We start from the raw sequence: 20057 nt of genomic DNA, 5'->3' as shown, positions 1-20057 counted from the left end.
TGCGGCTGGTCGTGGTGTTTCGGGGGTGCGGCTGGTCGTGGTTAGGGCTGGTGGTGGTGGTTGGGCGGCAGGAGGTGGAGGTGGTGGTTAGGATTGGCTGCCAGATTTTTTTTTTGTATTTTTTTTGGAAACCACTCATACGCTGACACGTGTCAAACAACCTACAATAATAGGTTATTGACTTTTGTTGACCGGTTTGGGACTGCTGGAGGAAAACTGACCCAATAGTTGGGATTATTGTAGAATAAACGTTAGTTGGGATTATTGTAGGAAAATCGTCCATAGTTGGGATTATTAAAGTGTATTTTTCCAATAAAATAATATATTAATATAAACAATCCTAAATATATTATCTCTGATAAGGAAATCAATACGGAAAATATATCAAGCATATATGTATCGATATTGATTATACCTCGTATCTCTAACACCCTCCCACAAATCCCCCAAAAAAAAAAACACCCACCCACAATTGTAACAACAAAAATACGATCGTTGTGATTGAAAATTCTTGTTTTTGTTGAAGTCAAAATGCACTAATCTAGTGATGTCGCCTTCCAAAAAAAAAAAAAAAAAAAAAAAAACCTTTTTAATGATTAGAGCGTTCATATTTTTCGAACTCATCAATTATCATTACAACGTGAACATCTAAACTTCTAATCTTCTCGAACACGCTTCTATTTTTGACTATCCTAAGCAAAATTGAGCTCCAATCAAATATTCGTTATTATTTATTTTGTTTGTTTTTGAAATGGGGTACAATTGTACTTGTATATAACTCTGGATCCGGCAGTGCTTTATTGAAGTTGCTTACTAAATTAGGAATATAAGTAGATGATCATTTTACTGGTTTACATAACCAAAACCATACGTCCATGCATACTCCAACCCCGGTAACCTATTATTCAAAATAGCAAAACTTAGCAAGTAGAAATGCTACGTTTGGTGCGAGTAAATGGCTTATCTTTATTTGCATCGCCTAAAAAATTAGTTGAACCATCAGCAAAATACAACCCATATCGTCATTTCGTCGTTGCACCAACAAAATGTACACAAAATGGTGAAGAAGTTTTGAATCAAGAAGAAGAGTTTATTATCCCTAAACATGTGGCTTTTACCTTGGATGGATCTAGGAGATGGCATAAAATGCATGGCCTAGATCTTGATTATAAGCCTTTCTATCAGGCTGTCAAGAGGTCTATCGAGTGTTGTCTCAAATGGAAAGTTAGTAGTGCCACACCCTACATTTATGGTCTTAGAAATTTTAAGATGCGACCCAAGGTATTCCATATATATCTTTTACTTTCTTTTCTTTTCTTTTTCATTTTAAGTCGTTTGGTAAGGATACCTAACTTAACTTATCTGAACTTATTAGATTTTAAAAAAAAATAATTAATTGTAATTTCTACTTAGATAACCCTTATGAAAACTTATTGAACCTAAACTGAACTTATCTGAACTATTACACCTAAAATAATTGAAGATAAGGTGAGCAGAATAGACCCTAAAGAGTGAACTCATGCATTCACTTACTAGATCACCATTAAATGAATAAACACTTTGATAAGGAGTATAATTCATCATTTCCATAATACGCTATATATGTTAAACTACAAATGCATCACCTACCTCACATAGTGAAAATAATTTAAAATCCTAGATGCATATAAATGAAGTATGGTGTATAATACATTTCCTTGCTACTCCCAAAGCTAGGAAGGAAAGAGTTGAGATCAACCCAAAAAATTAAAAAAACACTCTAATAGCATATTACTACTTGAAAGTTTAAAAATTCATGCTTACCAAATTATTTGTGAAAGGGGCCAGCCATCAATAAAATTTGTCTAATAAAATTTATGTGTATGTCTTAATTAAGGTAATGCAAACATCTTATTAAAATGGATAAAGTATTAAATATTACTACCTCCGTCCCTTTTTGATAGTCCCTTATGGGCATTTTTCACGGGAATTAATAAACACAAATAAGAATAGTCAAAGTACATTGAAAAAGTAAATTGACATTGGGTATGCAAAAAAAGTAGAGAGAGAAAGTAATAAAAAGTACATGAGAAAACAAAAATTACATGGGAAATATAAATTTGCACAAGTATTGTTGTAAATTAGAGGGAATATTGGTAAAAAATTAATATTTATGGTTGTTGAAAAAAGCAAATGGGGTAAACAATTTGGGACTAAAATTTGCCTATAAAGGACTATCAAAAGGGGACGGAGGGAGTAAATTTTATATTGCTAAGTTTGAATACTATGCAAATTACACATAAATATTTTGAAATTTTGGCTTGGCCTCGAGTTGATTTTTAAAATAAGCATTAATTGATGGATAAATCTTCTTTGCAGATACTTGAATCGAACTTCGTAAATTTTAATTATATTCTAACGCTTCCTCCTAAATTTTTACATTGCAGGAAGAAGTCCATTTATTTCTAAATCAGTTTGAAACATTTCTAGAGGAAGAACTGGAATATTTTATGAGGTACTCATCAATCATTGCTCAGATTTAAAGAACATATTCCAATAAAAAAAAAAGGAATATGTATCTAAGAAATGATAAAAGAACATTTATCATAATACAAACAACATAATCTTCAACCTCAGAAAATTGAAAATATAGGAAAAAAAATTAAAAATACCTTTTCTCTCAACAATGAATTAATCAATTAAATTACATCATTAAGAGATTATAGTGGAATGATAAAATTAACTCTATAACATTGAATTACTTTGAAATTCAAATTTACCATGATTTTTCTCTCTATATAAATTCAATTTCTCTCTCTTAACAAAAAAATGAAATTATATTCACCATAAGTATTCTATTAATATATGAAATGTGATTAAAAATAAAAATAAAAAATAAAAAAAATCAATTTCATGAATCAAAGAATATATATAAATCAATCCCTTAAATCAAGGAGGAATCGTTTTGATTTTTTTTTTTTTTAGTTCGTGTACTTTAATTTGTATGCAATATAATGTACTTTCCACCTCTTTTTAATAACCTTTGTATTATGACCAAGTGTATCATGCTCATGATTTATCCGGGTGTATGGTGAAATTTTCACTTTATGTACTACTCGAGTGTTATATAGTTACACAATCTTTAAAAAAAATATTTAAAATAAATAAGTAAATAAATAAATAAAGGTATGGATGTAAGATAAGTATGAGAGCAAATATAAAATGGTGGTTGGATGTAAGAGAAAGGGTGCTGATATTGCCAAGGCAAAAAAGTGACTTCCAAGGCTAAATTATCTACTACTGCCCGCAATCTATAAGAATCTATAAATGTCAAACTTATTAATTCAATGAAATATTTTGTAATCTTATAATAATCTTTTATTGCCAATAATCTTTTATTACCTATACTTTTTAATAGCTAAATATTCCGATTAAAAATTTTCCAAACTCCACCAACTAATTATTTTCGTCAAAATCTTCCATTAATTATTCACCATTACAGAGTGTCAATACTCTTACAATTTACTATTCCTTGTATCGGATTCATATAATTTTTATCTAGCCCATGGTGATAATAGTGCAGCAAATTCAACTGATCATAATGCACCTCATGTGTTTTTAGATTGATTGTTTTTAGTCTCTTAGGAGTATCATGTAAGTGGTTATTTACTCTTTTTGTTATAGTACTCCGTATAAGTTTTAACCTTTTTAATAATATACAAATTAAGCTTTAAAAAAAATTACTCTAACATTGAGAAACTACTACTCCGTACTTGTTATGGATATTAATCGTATGATGTAGAACTCCTTGGACGTACGATACTACGATATATTTCTCAGAGAATGATGACTAGTTGGTTTGCCCGGTTATGTTTATTGTCTTTAGAATGGGAAATATTTAAATTGAAATATTTAGCTACTAAATTATAGTAACAAAAGATTACAAAACAATATTTGGAACAAAAGGTATCAAAAGATTACAAAATTAATGAGTTTGACATTTATAGATCGATTCTCATAGATTACAAATAATGGGTAAATAATTTAGCCTTGGAAATGACTTTTTTTGCCTTGGCAATATCAGCACCCAAGAGAAAATGTGAATGAAGTAAGAGATAATGTGTAATTAGTGTGAGGTTAAAGGGATAAGTGGATAATGGAAATAAACCCTAAATAGAATAACGCTAAATAAGTAGAATTAAAAATAAATAAATAAATAAATAAATAAATAATAAAGAGTGATTCTTTGATGTCAATTTTGGTTCATTTTTTTAGAACTTATGAGGGGATTATAATACTGTTGAACACTAAATTTTATATATATATATGTGATTGGCCGCACCGTGTGCATATACATCATGATGATTAATTCGTTAATGTTATAGGGGTTACTTGTTCAAGGTTACAAGGGTTAATAACTCATTATTATATAAGTTACACGGTCATTGCTATAGTGGTTATTGGGTCAGTATACTATCATTGGCTTTATCCTTTTTGTTTCCATGCAACCATTGTGAAACAGGAGTGGAGTAAGAGTGTCGGCAATAGGAGAGAAGTACTTGTTGTCTGAATCACTTCAAGCCAAAATAAAGAAAGTGGAGGAAGCAACAAAAGACAATACAAAACTTGATGCAGTCTTTCCAGTATGCTACACTTCACAAAGTGACATAGTTCAAGCAACAAGGAAAATTTGTCACAAAGTAAAGGAAGGAAGCATTACAATAGAGGATGTTAATGAAAATTTGATTCAACAACATCTTGCCATCCTCGGCTCTAGACCTATTCCTGACCTATCTATAAGAACAGGCGGCCGGCTTCGCCATGGCATGTTGTTGGGGTGGCAAATTGCCAATGTTCATCTATATATTACCAAAACTTGTGCACCTGACTTCGACGAAAATGTGTTCCTCGATGCTTTGCGTTCTTATCAGCAAAGAGATGCATCGTTTGGTAGATAAAATTAGAAGCAATCTTGTCTAAGAAATTTAAAATTCCAAGTTGGTGGACGCTTCTTGTATCTTTGTTCTTAATATTGCAAACCATCTTTCAATATATTTGTTAATTACTCTTGATAATAGATTCTCATTGCCATAAATAAAAGTAATACTAAAAAAAAAAAAAGGTAATATAAAACATTTTAAGTTATAACTTCCGTTTTACTTTGTTAGTCCCATATACTATTTTGGGCGTTTTAAAATGATGTACCCATATGGAATAAATTCCTAACATTATATATAGGATGAATAATTTTATAATTTGTGAATAAGTAATCTAATTGGGTGTTTAAAGAGTCAAATGATTGTAATTGGTTAATATATATGCTAGTGGATTGCTGACATGACAAATTCTTCTAATCAAGATTTATTATAGGATTAATTACAACCAATTCCCATAAATAAATTTAAAAAAAATTAAAAAAAACAGGAAAAAAAAAAACAAAACATTAATTACAAGTATGTAAACAAATTCCAAACTACTAAGATTCCTCCTTTTCTTATTTTAAGTGATTGATTCCAAAGGAAACTAATAAAGGAAACAAAGGGAGTATTACATTCGAAGTGTATGATCTACTACAAATAATATTTCATTTCAATAATAACTTTTGTAAAACCTAATATTCTCAGTCATCTGTAAGTCTGTAACACCATTCATTAATGACTTTAGTAAAACCTAATGGCTTGGTATGTACTTGCGTAAGTTTGGTAATCATGTGATACAAAAAAAGATAATTTGGTATAAAATGGTTACCAATTAAGAGATTTTAGTACCAACTAGGTTTTACTAGAGTCATTAATGACTTATGGTACTTAATTGGTACTAAACCTAAGAAGTTCTCATTTGGGATGATCCCTGAGAGTTCTTTTGAACTCGATGACCTACTCCAAATTGAATCTTCAACATATGATAATTAAAGTAGAACTAGAAAATGAATGCTTGACCTTTCAATTTTGTTTCTAAATTATAATAGGTTAAACTGTTCAAGTCCAAAGTCATCTAGAGGCCCTTCCCTCATTCGCTCTGTCTACTACTCATCTACTGAAAACAGTTTCAATGCTTAAGACATTATTAATCGTTACTATTTCAGAAACAATCTCAGCTCATATGGAATCATCTCCCTAAGAGCTCTTGGTATAATAATATGCCAACCATAATCCCAAGGTGTGGTCTAGGTTTGCAAAAAACAGACGCTATTGTTTAGCCAAGTCGGGGTGGATAATTCGTAATACTCTATGGGTTCAAATACAAAATACCGTATTTTGATTTAAAGATTTTTTGTGAAAAACTACCTTATATACATCAAATATTGTGAAAAACTACCTTATAAAAAAATTGTTGTAAGCAATGGCGGAGCTAGCATCTCCACTTTGAAAATATAAAATCAGATTTAAATCATAATCAGGTGCAAATTTACAATTTACCAAATGTTATGGTGTAGTGGTGAGGTCAATGAGATTCCATTCAATCGATGCACTATTCGATAGTTATTGTAGCTTATTTTTATTTTCTTTTTTTAATGATACTTGTTGGAGCTTTATTTATTTATTTGTTTATTTATTTATTTTTATGTATTACATAGTATGCCTTCCAATTTTTCTAATCAATTACTCCGTATATTTATTTAACTAATTGTTATTACGGAGTACTATATTTTGCAGGAACGAATCGGAACCCCAAATTACGATTGTAATATGGAATTATGACAATTGTATTTAGTAATTAGTAATTAGCTATGTCATCAAATGGTCGAATTCTTTAAAATTTAGAACCCATAGGCAAATATTTCCGGAGGAAGGTAAATGATGTTGGGATTGTTGGGTTATTTTGACTAATTAAGTACTCTGGTTTTTTTTTTTGATATTTGAGTTGCAATACATTCACTATTTAGCTATTGGTGTGTAAGAGTATTATGTTTTCCCAACATTTTTGTCAAAACAAAGTGATGGCCATCTGTCCCCCCATTTTAAAATTTCTGGTAAAAATAACCCAAAAAATAACATTTTTGCAAGTATTGGTACACCACAAATTTGGGCTTTTATCAATGATACACCTGCTTAAGTTTAAATTATCAATGGTACACCTATATTTTCAACAAATTATCAACAGTAAGCATTCCGTTAACTATAAGTGTAATTTTGACCAATTTTAAATCTCTTCTTTTTTTTCCACCTTAATTTCCCTCCTATATTTAAAGTTACCCACTCATCCACCTCTGTCATTATATAAACGGAGAAGAAAAAGAAGACCAAAGCTGCATAAATACCAATTTCAATCATTGATCAGGCAATTGATGATCAAGTAGTTTAGAAAAATAAAAAATTACCAGCTCTTATCATTCACCAATCATACATTTTTGGGAAAAAAAAAAAAGGAAATCAATCAGCTTCAAATCTTCAATCAGTCATTCTTTCAAAAATCTCTCAATTATTTATTAATCATGCATTAAACATAGTAGGATTTTGTAGGCCATGCATCAAACACAAATTAAAGTATGGGCACTATACTAGTTAAAAACAATTAAACTAGTACGAAGAATGATGAAAAACAAAACAACCAATACCTTTTGATTTGATTGCCAAGCAAAAATAGATTATGACCCAACAATAATTTCACAATCGTATTCCAACAACTCCACCACTCAATAATTAGTCAATTACCCAACATAATTCCAACAACAGCAAAGCAAAGTTGAGTCACTAAATTAAACTCTTGTTAACAATACCAAAAACCGAAAAATAAAATTAAATATTAAAGGCCAAAAAATGCAAAGATTGGTAAAATGTGGTACATTTTTCAAGCACAAGCCAAGCCTTAACTACTTGTGTTTTACCAAAAACAACTCCTCAAAATATTGCTCAAAAATACTTGTACTTGGAAACAACAATAAACACATCTCCAAAAATGATGAAAAATACTTAAAGGTTGATCTTAAAAAAGAGCTTATTCCAAAACATGTTGCAATTATATTAGATGGTAGTAGGAGGTGGCTTAAGGCTCAAGGAAAACCTCTAAATTATGATCCTTTCTTTCAAGCTAACACCCTCTTTGCTGACCTTTGTCTTAAATGGGCTGTTTCTAATGCCACCACTTTTATGTATTCTTTCAAAAACCTACAAAGAGGACAAGTAAGTGTTCCTTTATCATCTTCTTTGATTATTTATTTCATCTATGTATATTTGCTCAACTTAATCTATCTAGCTTAAGCCACTCATCGATATCTTGGTCATTTGTATTGTTGAGATTATGGCCTCGTTTAGTAATTAGCGTGTGGCTAGTTTGGTTGCTAAAATTTGAATGTGTTGGCTAATTTGACTATGATTGTGTTAATTATTATTTTTTTCTTTTGACTAATTAATTATATTTATTAGTTGCTTGTACAAATGTGTTCCATGTTCTTGTGATTTTGACTTTAAGTATTTTACTCAATCTCATTTAGAGTTGATTGTTGTAAGTTTAATGTTTTTATAATTTTAGTTTGGAAGAATAAATAATTCATTTTTGTTTCTTTTCTTTTTTAGTCTATAATAGAGTTTACTATTAGATTGAGGATCATTGTTGGTTAATAAACATACTACTCGTAGCTTTTAATTTTTATGCATGCATGCTAATTTTGAAAATGCGTGTAAGCCAATATTATTAAATTATTATTTAATGTTGTAGTAGAATCCTTACTCGGCATTCATTAAAGTACCTAGCTAGTCCCTAACTAATAGTTGTATTTTTCTTGAGTCTTCTATTACAAATGACTAATTTTTAAAAAGAAAAAAAAAATGACTAATTAAAAACAAAAATTACAAAATATTCTACAACAATCCAATGATATGCCTTTTAATTTGATGTCAAATAAGGATTTACCAGTTCTATAAAGTTTGATGGTATGCATTAAGATCACATTGCATGAAACTGTTTAAAATGCAATTTGAAATTACATATTAGCAATTGATAATGTATGACCAAAGAAATTAGATTTTACATAAGTTGTATCACTATCATTACCAAAATATATCATGTGAAAAATATTGACAATCTCACATCTATAAAAAAATATACAAAATAAATGATAGATCAAAGAAATTGGGTTTTTTTACACGGATTTTCGAGTAATAACTAGTGCAGCACAAGGCAGACTTTTTTTAATTTATTTATTTTTATTATCATCCGAGTAACAAATGCCCCTTTGATATAATCACGTTTATTTTTATTAATGTTTGTTTTATTTTAATATTTCCATTTTTTAATCTCATATGTAACGCTTTAGGAGCCTTGAGACATAAATAATTGAACATTATTATTTGACCGATCCGATCAGCTTCATTCCACTAAATTTTCTTCCGATTGAATTGCAGGAGGCCAACGATCTATTATTCGGGCAGCTTGAAAAATATTTAGAGAGTAATCTGCAGAATTTTGTAAGGTACTCTATTAACTTACCATTATGGCAGATTGATTTAAATCATGCTAATTATCTTTAATGGTGTATTCATTTGTAAGTGCAGCTGGTGCATGTAAAAAATTGCTTATAGTTTATATTGTGGAACAAAAGTTACATATTTCCTTTTGTTGATTGGTTCTAAACAAGTGTACGTAATAGTCTGTTTCAGAACATTAGCACACTTACTAATGCATATATAATTTTAACTTTTAAGATATACTTCGTATATATTTGACTTTAATTTGCATTAGTTTCAGATCACCAATCTTAAATTACAACATCTATAAACCTATACTAAAAGCGAAACCTTAAATGACACGTGTCACTCTATAGTAAAAAGTTTTCCCTTCAATTTTATCTTTTTATTTTAATTGTTATTAAATCTAAACATATCTAACCATTTTTGTCGATGAACCTAATAATATCTTTTATTTTGGTAAATAAAAGAAAACATGCCCATGTCTAATTTATCAATAATAATAAGGAACTCAATTATACTAAAACAAATCTACAATTATAGTAAAATAATTTCCAACAAATAAACATTTATAAAAAGTCTTAATCATCGAATCAAAAATATGTACAACCTAATCAAGTATCATTTTGGTAACTAAAATTTATTATGTGTATAAAATAACTTATTCAATTAATCTTATTTTTTTTGGACATTTTGTGAAAAACTACCTTATAAATACTTTTTTTGCGAGAAACTACCTAATAAAAAAAATGTTGTAAGAAACTACCTTATAAAAGGTAAATGTTGTAAGAGACTACCATTGATCGGAAAGTCACCGCTGACTTTCAAATTCCGGCGTTAACCACATCACGTGCCAATCACGTGACTTTTAATTCACCCTTTCCCTCCATTTTTCTTAATTGGCACGTGACATGATCAACGCCGGAAAATAAAAGTCAACGATGATTTTTCGACCAAGGGTAGTCTCTTACAATATTTATTCTTCTATAAGGTAGTTTCTTACAACATCTTTTTATTAGGTAGTTTCTCGCGAAAAAAGTGCTTTATAAGGTAATTTTTCACAAAATGTCCTATTTTTTTTTCATGCACAATATGTAAACTATATCATATGTCAATTGTTTTTGTGTGTAATATTTTTTGAATTAATTGTAAAAAAAAAAATCTTAGTAATATCCATGCATGCACGGGATTTAAACTAGTATTTTATATAGAAAAATGTTATACATAGCCCTTGAGGCTACATATAAGTATTAAATATGCACTAGAAATTTATGCAAGCTAAGGGTGTACTTAGCTTGTTGAATACATTACATTATTTACAGGAAAGAAATAAAAGTTTCAATGATTGGAGAAAGATTGCTACTCCCCAAATCTTTACAAGACATTATAAAACAAGTGGAAGAAGTAACAAGAACAAAGCACACACACAAGTTGGACTTTATGTTAGCAGTATGTTATTCAGGGACTAGAGATGTAATGCAAGCTACTAGGAGCATTTGTGAAAAGGTCAAGGCTGGGGTGATTGAACCCAAAGACGTCGATGAGGCCTTGTTTGATCAAGAGCTATGGACTCGTGGCGCGCCTCACCCTGATCTGCTTATCCGAACTGGTGGTCGCCTCCGTGTTAGTGATTATTTGATGTGGCAGCTAGCCCAAACCGAGCTGTACTTCTCCCAAGTTCCCGCACCGGAATTTGGAGAAGTTGAGTTCCTCCGAGCCTTGCGCTCCTTTCAGCAAAGGGAAAGGACATTTGGAAAGTGATCATATGTTCTAATTTGTACAAAATGCTATTAAAATTGAAAAAGGAGGTCAAGAAGTCTCGAGGGATAGTACTCAATATCTAAATTGAGTTCTATGTATGTACCACCGTGCTTTCTACTATATATAGTACGTATTAGATATTGTGATGATGTAATTTACATCCCGTACCTCTCGTGGCTTTCTATTCAATTTGGCATTGTGATTGTGGTTCATTTTTAAAAGTACTCCATATTATAGATTTCTAGTTGCTAAGAATAATTGACACAATTCAGAAACGAAAAACCTAAGGCTCAAACTCGATCTTGTAATCGATCTAAAATCAAGCTATATGGTTACATAGTGAAATTTGATGGTTGGTTCAAAAACTTTTTCTTAATTCAAACATCTTCATTTAATCATTATAATCTACTTATACATGTCAATGTTGCTAAATAAGTTGTTGTCAATCGATCATTAATTTTAAATTTATTTTTTTTGGTAAACATTGAACTAGATTAAACCATAAACAAGAGTAGCAACAAAGTTAATGGCCATAGCCAATAACATCGTGGGAGATTTTTACAAACTTATAAGAAAACGATTTTGTTCGGTTATTCTTATAAACGTTATGTATAATTTTAAGATTTATACAAAGTATGCTAGCTACCAAAAATAATTTTTTTTCTATTTTTATAGGAAAAAATTGATAATTTTATAATAATCTTGGATAACAATATATTTCAATACCTTAATTTTAATCTCAAAAAACTTGCGTGGACCTGGTCCACAATAATATTATTCTGGACCCGAGATTTATCAAACGCAACTGACATTATATTGAACATAGTGACCCTTATTTTTAACAAAGTAACTGTATTTTTAACATAGTAACCTTTACTAAAAACTTGTATAACGTTTAATATTATTAAACTTGAAGTACGACGTTATGACTCTAATTTTAACATAGTGGCCATTATTATTCATATTGACCAAATCTCTTATCCTTTTTGTTACCAAAATGACTTTTATTTCAACACAGTGACCTTTTTTTAATTATAATGGCTTTTTTTTATTAATAAAACAACTATAGTTTCTCTAATGTTAGTGGTCCATAATAAATTAGAGTGAACCAGGTCCATTTAAGAATGTGTATTTAATTTTAATCTATGTTAGTATATTTGTAACTAAAAGATTCCTAGTAAATAAAATATATTTTTTAAAAAAATAATAATAAATAAATAAATTGAGTATGATTGGAATAAATGTGTTGTCAAAATGGAAATAAGTATTGTTGTAGGTTATAAAATGGAAGTTATTCAAACTTAGCAAAAAAAAAGGCAGAAATTTTTTTAATGACATCGTGACAAGTGTCACTTTAGGTTCGCTTTTAGTATAGGTTAATTAATTAATTGATTGATGTGGGAGGAGTTAAGAATTTTATTAAATGAGAACCGTTGCGTTGTCACTTTACCAATATCCATGTATATGGAAATAGGATTTTTTTTTTTTTTTAAAAAAAAAAATAAAATAAATTATCTAATCTAGAAAATAAGTAATAAAAACGTAACCAAAAAAGATTAAGGGAAAAATGACACACTTAACCATCTTTCAGAATTAGAGGGAGTAGTACTTATTGAAACCACCTCGTTGATTTTATAGGAACCTTTGATTATTTATGTGAGCCCTGAATTTATAACGATTTTTTTATTTTAAACATAATATTATAGGGGTGTCCGTTCGGTTTTCGGTTTGGATTAAGGCCAGATCCAATCCGATCCGAAATATAATTCGGTTTTTCATATTTCAATCCGATCCGATCCGAATTACTTTTTCAATCCAATCCGATCCAATCCGAATTAATATTCGGTTATTTGGATCCGATCCGAAAATCCGAATTAAAATACGTTAATTATCTTCTTTAATAAATATACTAATACGAAAATATAAATGCAATTATAAAAATAATATTTTGACCAATACAATTCTAAAAATAATCTGATTAACATAAATTGTAGTACAACTAAAAGGAAACATCATTTCCATTACAATAATTACTAAGCTACATGCACTAAATATCAATAACGTTAGCATATAAGCAGCAACTTTCAGCTATATAAAGCTTAAGGCAGTAGTAGCAACTATCAGCAAATTTAGAGAAGCAATTGGGCTAAATGTTTAAAGCCTAATTGTAAAACACAACAGTCCATAAAATATTTGCTTAATTCAAAATTTCGGTGTTCGGTTTAGTTTGGATCCGATTAGGGTCAATCTAATCCAATCCGATTTAAAGTTCGGATCCGATCCGAATTGATAACTCGGTTTGGATTGGATTGGATTTCGGTTTTAATCCGAATTATGGACACCCTACATAATAAGATAGTTGTACATGTGAACTTAAAATCCGTTAGAAGCATATAATAATATAATGAAAAACAGGTGATAAATCATCTTTATAGGATATTGTGTATATAATTTACTCGGTATGTACTAATTAATATCATGTGAGTCGTCTAAAAATCATCTGACAACAATCTTTTCTATGGAACCGTACGTAACTTAGCCAACAAGTGTACCAATGCATGACAATGCCATTATCTATGCATAATGCATCATAATGTGAAATTTGTAATTACAGTAGCATGCATACCAGCTTCAGACTATATAATACAGTGTTTTTACCATTGATATACCACTACTATTTATTAAAATGGCAATTTCAGAGTTCATAACCACAAAAAGTCAAGAAAATTTGGATGATGAAGTCAAAGAGCTCCAACTCTCCCTCCCAAAAGAAACATGGCTTGCTTGGCCAATGTACTTTTATCAAGGTTTATGGTGTTTAAGTTTTGTTTTTGAGGGTATAATTGCATTTAAAACCCACTTTCGAGCTCATGATTCTGATATCATCCTAGCCAGCCATCCCAAAACCGGTACAACATGGCTTAAATCCCTCATTTTTGCTATAGTTGATCGTGAGAAAATATCAAACGATTTTACTCAACACCCGTTTCGATCCAAAAACCCTCATGAGCTCATCCAACAATTAGAGATCAAAGTTTACCAAAAGTTCAATGGAGAACAACCAAATTTGTCAAATTTACCCTCACCTCGACTCTTTGGTACCCACATACCATACTACTCATTGCCTGATTCAATAAAGACTTCAAAAAGTCGAATTGTTTATGTTTGTCGAAATCCTTTAGACACCTTTATTTCACATTGGCATTTTCATCAACAATTTGAAGCATGCAAAGGTGTTAATAAACCTAATATGGAAATTATGGAGAAGTATGTAGAAATGTTTTGCTCGGGTGTGTCCCCGTGGGGGCCCTATGAAGATCATGTGTTGAGCTACTGGAAGGAGAGCAAACAAAATCCGGAAAAGGTGTTGTTTATGGAATATGAAGGGCTAAAGAAAGATCCAAGAGATCATTTGAAAAGGTTGGCGGAGTTTGTGGGTTGCCCTTTTTCGGAGGAGGAAGTGAAAGGAAATGTTATAGATGAGATAATAGAACTTTGTAGCATTAAAAGTTTGAAAGAGATGGAGGTTAACAAGAGTGGCAAGATTGATCCTAAAGTTGAGAATAAGGCTTTCTTTAGGAAAGGCGAGGTCGGTGATTGGGCTAATTACGTGACTCCTACAATGGTTAAACATTTTGAGAAAATGCTAGAAAAACTTAAGATTGCTGGTTTTTCTTTTGCATACTATCAAATCAACTCATAATTTAAAGCTCAAAAATAATTAAAAAGCTAGAATAAGTGATCTTGTTTGCTTTAGATTTTTAAGAATAAGGATGACTGTGTTTCCAATGATGAAGTTTGACCTTTGTATGTTTACTTTTTTTGATTAGTTTTTCTGGTTTTGTTATTGAAGTACTACGTACTCTTGTTCTGTATTTTTACTTCAAATTGAATAAAGTGTTTATGTTTTCCTAAATTGTTTTCAATATTTTTCATTAACTAGGTGGCTAATGCGTGCGCCATAGCCCACCATATCTAGATAGCTAGCTTTTTTAATTGTTGGCAATATTAATAACGAAAAATATGTAAACAAATATTTGTAGGCTTTAAATGTTCAAACATTATTATTTAGAGTTAAAAAAAGATAAATAATATTAACAAGGGTAAATAAGTAGATAAACATTTTAGAGGCTATAATTATCCACCACTATTATATGAGTTAAATCATCAAATCACACAAGAGAGAAGCAATTAATTAACATCATATGAATAGGTGCATATAAGTTGATTTGGGTATTTCTTCAGCGCCAAGTGGCCCAATGAGAGCGCAACACGTGTCACATGAAGAGGTGCCCAAACGGATCTCCCAGATGTTGACACGTGTCACGCGGATATGGTCTCTGGGAATGGCGGCCTTCAAGGCCAAGCTCCCAAGGGAGCCACAAAACGGCGTTGCCCTAAATCCTATATGAACAAACCCCAGGACAGGGCACAACTTTTTAGGACCCTATGAATAGAGAGATTCCCCCATTTATTGGGGCACGTACAAATCGTTTACACCACATGTCACTCTCAAGTAACAGATATACACATGATCTCATAATCCGAAAAGATACTTTACTTTCCGCACCTTTTTTACTCGGAATCCTTACTAACTTAATCTTCAGAGGCGGACCTCCAAACATCCGGAGTTCCGTTGTTTTGCAGGTACAGGCGACTTAGATCCAGCCTCTGAGTTGTAACTCTCCCGAGGGACAAAAACACCCAAAACATTTGGTGCCATCTGTAGGGAGAGCACCTCAAAGATGGTTACAGAAGAACATGTACTGTCTCCAGAAACCAACCAGCCTACGGTTGATAGACAAGTCTCTTCAGACCATGACAATGGTAATGACTTTGAAGTCGAGACTCATACGAGCCCTGATGGGCCATTCATCTCAATGTGTATCCGTTCCAGGGATAAACCGGAACAGAACACTAACCAGCGAGTCCCAGCAACCTTCCTGTGCAACCGCCTGGTAACCAGGCGAAAGGATCAACCCCAGTCACCCGAGACGAGATCATTAAATTCATGAGTAGTTCAAGGGTGAAATCAAGGACTTGATCACCAAGAAGACGACTGCTCCCAGAAAAAGAGCAGTCAGTTAAGAAACCAGCTCAATCTGACAGAGCCTAGTCTGTCAAGGATCGAGAGCCTACTCCTTATCCCACCACCAAGGAGAAGGCTCGGCCTTTGATTAACCTTTCCAAATTTCGCATCCTAGAAGTGGTAAAAAGAAAAACCATCCGGCATGATCAGCCAGACGGTAGCAAGAATGCTCGACATTAAATCGAGGAAAAGAAGAATCGACAGCTATCCGAGTCGGCTTCTACGTCGACTTACCTAGACAGCCTTAAGAATACCTCAGCGAGACATTCACAATCTGTTCATTGAACCCCGTCAGGCGGTCCCTCTGTCCATACGGGTCCTCAAATCATTAACTAGATCGGCTCCGTATGCGGCACACCCATCATATAAGCAGCCGACACTACCTTATAAAAGCCTGCCTTCTTCGAAGGACAGGCAGCATAACATGCTCAGCTCATGGACTAGCAGCTCCGACTGCAAAATTTGGGAGAACAGCCTTCTGCGTTCTCTAGGGAAATAACCGAGGCAACACAGCCGACCAAGGTTAAAAATGTGTTGGTGGGTACTTATGATGGTACCACCAACCTAGAAGACAACCTTTTGGCATACGCCCACCTTATGTATCTATAGGGATTGAATGATACCGCTTGGTGACGATGTTTCCCAGCTACATTGAATGGCATAGCCCAACTACAGTGGTTTGGCAATCTGCCGGCTGGTTGTATAAGACGCTTATTGAGTTCTTGTTTGCTTCAAACTTCTCTATGAATATCCCTACCAAGAAAACAAGTCTCGATTTGAGCAATGTGCAGAACGGAGATAGAGAGCCTCTGCTCCTATTTCAGGCGGTTCAATCTGTGAGAATCCATATTCAAGGGTTGTTTGATGAGGTAGCTTATATAGACTTTTTCAAAGGTCTGAAGGATGGGTCGACTTTCAAGTGTAGAAATCCAAATGTGTCTCCCCAAAAACCAAAACCTGGTGACGAATACCTTTCACGTCATTGATTATCAAACGAAGTGAAAGTGTGAAGAGTCTAGTTATGCAGTGGTTTTTATTAGAATATCTCTCTTTCTTTTTTTGGAAATTTACTCTATAGACAGTCTAATTTAGTTTAGTACAATATAAGGGTCTAATAATGGTGTAGTTGGATTGGGCTCGCAAAGAGCTTTCCAATGATATACTATAAGCCCAATTCCGATGAATAATGAGTAAGTTATGGCCAAAATACTAAGTTGGGCCTGAAATGATTTTTAAATGCAGCCCAATGATCTAGTGGAGGGCCTATTAATTTTATTCCTGAAATTATTAGGATTGACTTTATACTTTATAATAACAATCAGTAGGACTTAAGAGGGTCTGACAAGCAAAAAGAGAGTCGGCCTGCTTAGCCAACTCAGAAGTCTGACGAGAGCAAAAAGATAAAAGAGATTTGGGCGGTCAACAATTATGACTAGTCGTCCCAGAAGAAAAATAAAGAGTTTAAACCGTACGTTTCAAGGTACAAGTTTAACAAAGATTGTCACTCCATCCTCAAAGAAATAAAGGACAGGCTGACTCTTGAGAAGCCAAATCTAGTGAAGAGTTCCACTGAAAGTCGGAACAAATACAAGTATTGTCACTACCATGAGGATGTCGGCCAACGATTGCTACCGTCTCAAGCGGCTGTTAGACCGACTGGCCGACAAAGGAGCACTGAAGTCATACATCTTTAAGTGTTCCAAAGGGGTTGTCAAGACGAATACGGGCAGTCATCAAAGAAGACTCCCCAGCCTGCTAGTAGTTCCAACACTGACAAGGAGTCGGTCTACACAATAGCAGGCGGATTCGCCGAAGGTGGCCCGACCATTCAAGGCACCAAGAGCCATCTAAGAAAGATGGATGTAAATGTTGTTGATGAGGGGCAAGCATCTGCAACCCTATCCCAAAGGTCGTCATTGCTAAGAAGGATCGGGGAGCAGTTTGCCGGCCACATGATAAATCGTTTCTCATAAATTACTACCACTACTAGAAAACACCTTATTTCCGACGGAATCCCTCCGACGGACCTTAATTTCCGTCGGAAAGTTTGAAATTTATGACGGAAATGTGTGCCTCGGAATATGTCGTCGAAAAATAGATCTTCCGACGGAAAATCCGTCGCACATTTTCCAACAGAATTAAAGTTCCTCGCAAAAATTAAATTGCGACGGAAATTTCCGTCGGAAATTGGTTTCCGACGGAAATTTCCGTCGCAATTCAAATTTTCCGAGGAAATTTAATTCCGTCGGAAAATATTTAACACAAATCACCCTCTCCCCGTGCCTTAGCAACAGAACAGAAGAGAAGAGAGAGAAAGAAAGGGGAAGAGAAGAGAGAGAAAGAAAGGGGAAGAGAAGGGAGAAAGAGAAGACCGCCGCCACCGCCGCCGGACTTTCTCCCGTTCGTCCGCCGTCGGTGCGCACCTCAGGTAAGTGCCTTACTCAGTTTTTTTTTATTTTTTTTTATTTTCGAAGAACCCTAAGGTTCCTAACCCTAACTTTCTCCAGCCACCGCCACCGCCTGAGGCGTTGAATTTTCTCCCCTTCATCCACCGTCGGTGCGCACCTCAGGTAAGTGCCGCAATTTGTTTTTTTTTATTTTTATTTTTTAATTTTCGAAGAACCTAACCCTAACTATCTCCAGCCACCGCCGCACCACCGCCTGAGGCGTTGAATTTTCTCCCCTTCATCCACCGTCGGTTCGCACCTCAGGTAAGTGCCGCAATTTGTTTTTTTTTTTTATTTTTTTTTTAATTTTCAAACAACCTAACCCTAACTATGTCCAGCCACCGCCACCGTCCCCTGAGGCTTCTCTGCCACCGCCACCGCCCCTTTCCCTTCTACCACCACCACTTTCCTGCCGACGGTAAGTGAATTGTGGTTTTTATTGTTATTTTTTTTTTTAATTTACTCTAACCCGCGCCACCTTTGGGTTGACAGGCGCCACCTTTGGGTTGACAGGCGCCACCTTTGGGTTGACAGGCGACCACAACCACAACCACAACCTCCGGCCACTGTGCGTAGGTGGTAAGTTTTGTGGTTGTTTTCTGTTATTTTTTTTTTGTTTTTTTGATTTTTTTATTTTGTCAAACACTTTAATTAATTGAATCTCACATTACACACTCTAAATTATATGTAAATTAAATTTATTTGTTATAAGTGTGGATTTTTTTGGTGTAATTGTCAATAAAAAGGGTAGATCTAGTGTTTAATGACATTATAAAACTTAAAATTGTTAGTTTAGTTGATGAATGACATGTTAGTGAAATATATAAATTTAAATGTATATAGAAAAATGTTAGTTTAGTTTATTTGGTTAAAAATATGCATTAGTTTTGTTTATTTTGAAAAAAAATATTAACTTAGTTAAATCAAGTTTAATTATACATGTTAATTATTTATAATGTTAACATTTTTGTTAGTTTAGTTTAGTTTATTTTAATTATGTATGTTAGGTTATTTGGTTAAAAATAGGCATTAGTTTTGTTTATTATGAAAAAAAATGTTAACTTAGTTAAATTAAGTTTGATATATGTTAATTTATAATGTTAACATTTTTTGTTAGTTAAGTTTACTTTGGAAAAAATAATATTTTAGTTTAGTAAATAGCTTGTTTAATTATGTATGTTAGTTTATTTGGTTTATAATAAGCATTAGTTTAGTTTACTTTGATAAAAAAATATTAATTGCCATTTAGTTTATTTTAGTTAATTAAACGAGAATAACATATTATTTGCATTCCCATGACACTTTGATGGGTAATGAATATTATTCAACACATTTTGTGACTAATGTGATTATACATTTGCGTGAGTTGTGTAG

General features: G+C 32.6%; 2 protein-coding genes and 1 pseudogene across 2 annotated transcripts; all 3 read left to right on the top strand.

The window, feature by feature from the left end:
- The first annotated feature begins 933 nt into the window (after positions 1 to 933).
- LOC145594371 (uncharacterized) lies at positions 934 to 4937 on the top strand. The gene is made up of 3 exons (XM_081650692.1): positions 934 to 1281; positions 2427 to 2494; positions 4502 to 4937. The coding sequence occupies exons 1-3, from the start codon at positions 934 to 936 to the stop codon at positions 4935 to 4937; spliced, it is 852 nt and encodes a 283-aa protein (XP_081506818.1).
- Positions 4938 to 7700: 2763 nt separating this feature from the next.
- Positions 7701 to 11147, top strand: LOC145596021 (uncharacterized). The gene is made up of 3 exons (XM_081652452.1): positions 7701 to 8102; positions 9324 to 9391; positions 10709 to 11147. Exons 1-3 carry the CDS (start codon positions 7740 to 7742, stop codon positions 11145 to 11147), a joined length of 870 nt encoding a protein of 289 aa, XP_081508578.1. The 5' UTR covers positions 7701 to 7739.
- Positions 11148 to 13833: 2686 nt separating this feature from the next.
- On the top strand, positions 13834 to 14850 carry LOC145594369 (cytosolic sulfotransferase 5 pseudogene; annotated as a pseudogene).
- Positions 14851 to 20057: the final 5207 nt, after the last annotated feature.

This window comes from Chenopodium album, chromosome 19 (assembly GCF_948465745.1).
Source record: "Chenopodium album chromosome 19, dcCheAlbu1.1, whole genome shotgun sequence".
Classification (NCBI taxonomy): Eukaryota; Viridiplantae; Streptophyta; class Magnoliopsida; order Caryophyllales; family Amaranthaceae; genus Chenopodium; species Chenopodium album.
Note: the sequence above shows the minus strand (reverse complement) of the source record. Positions and strands in the feature narration are given on the sequence as shown.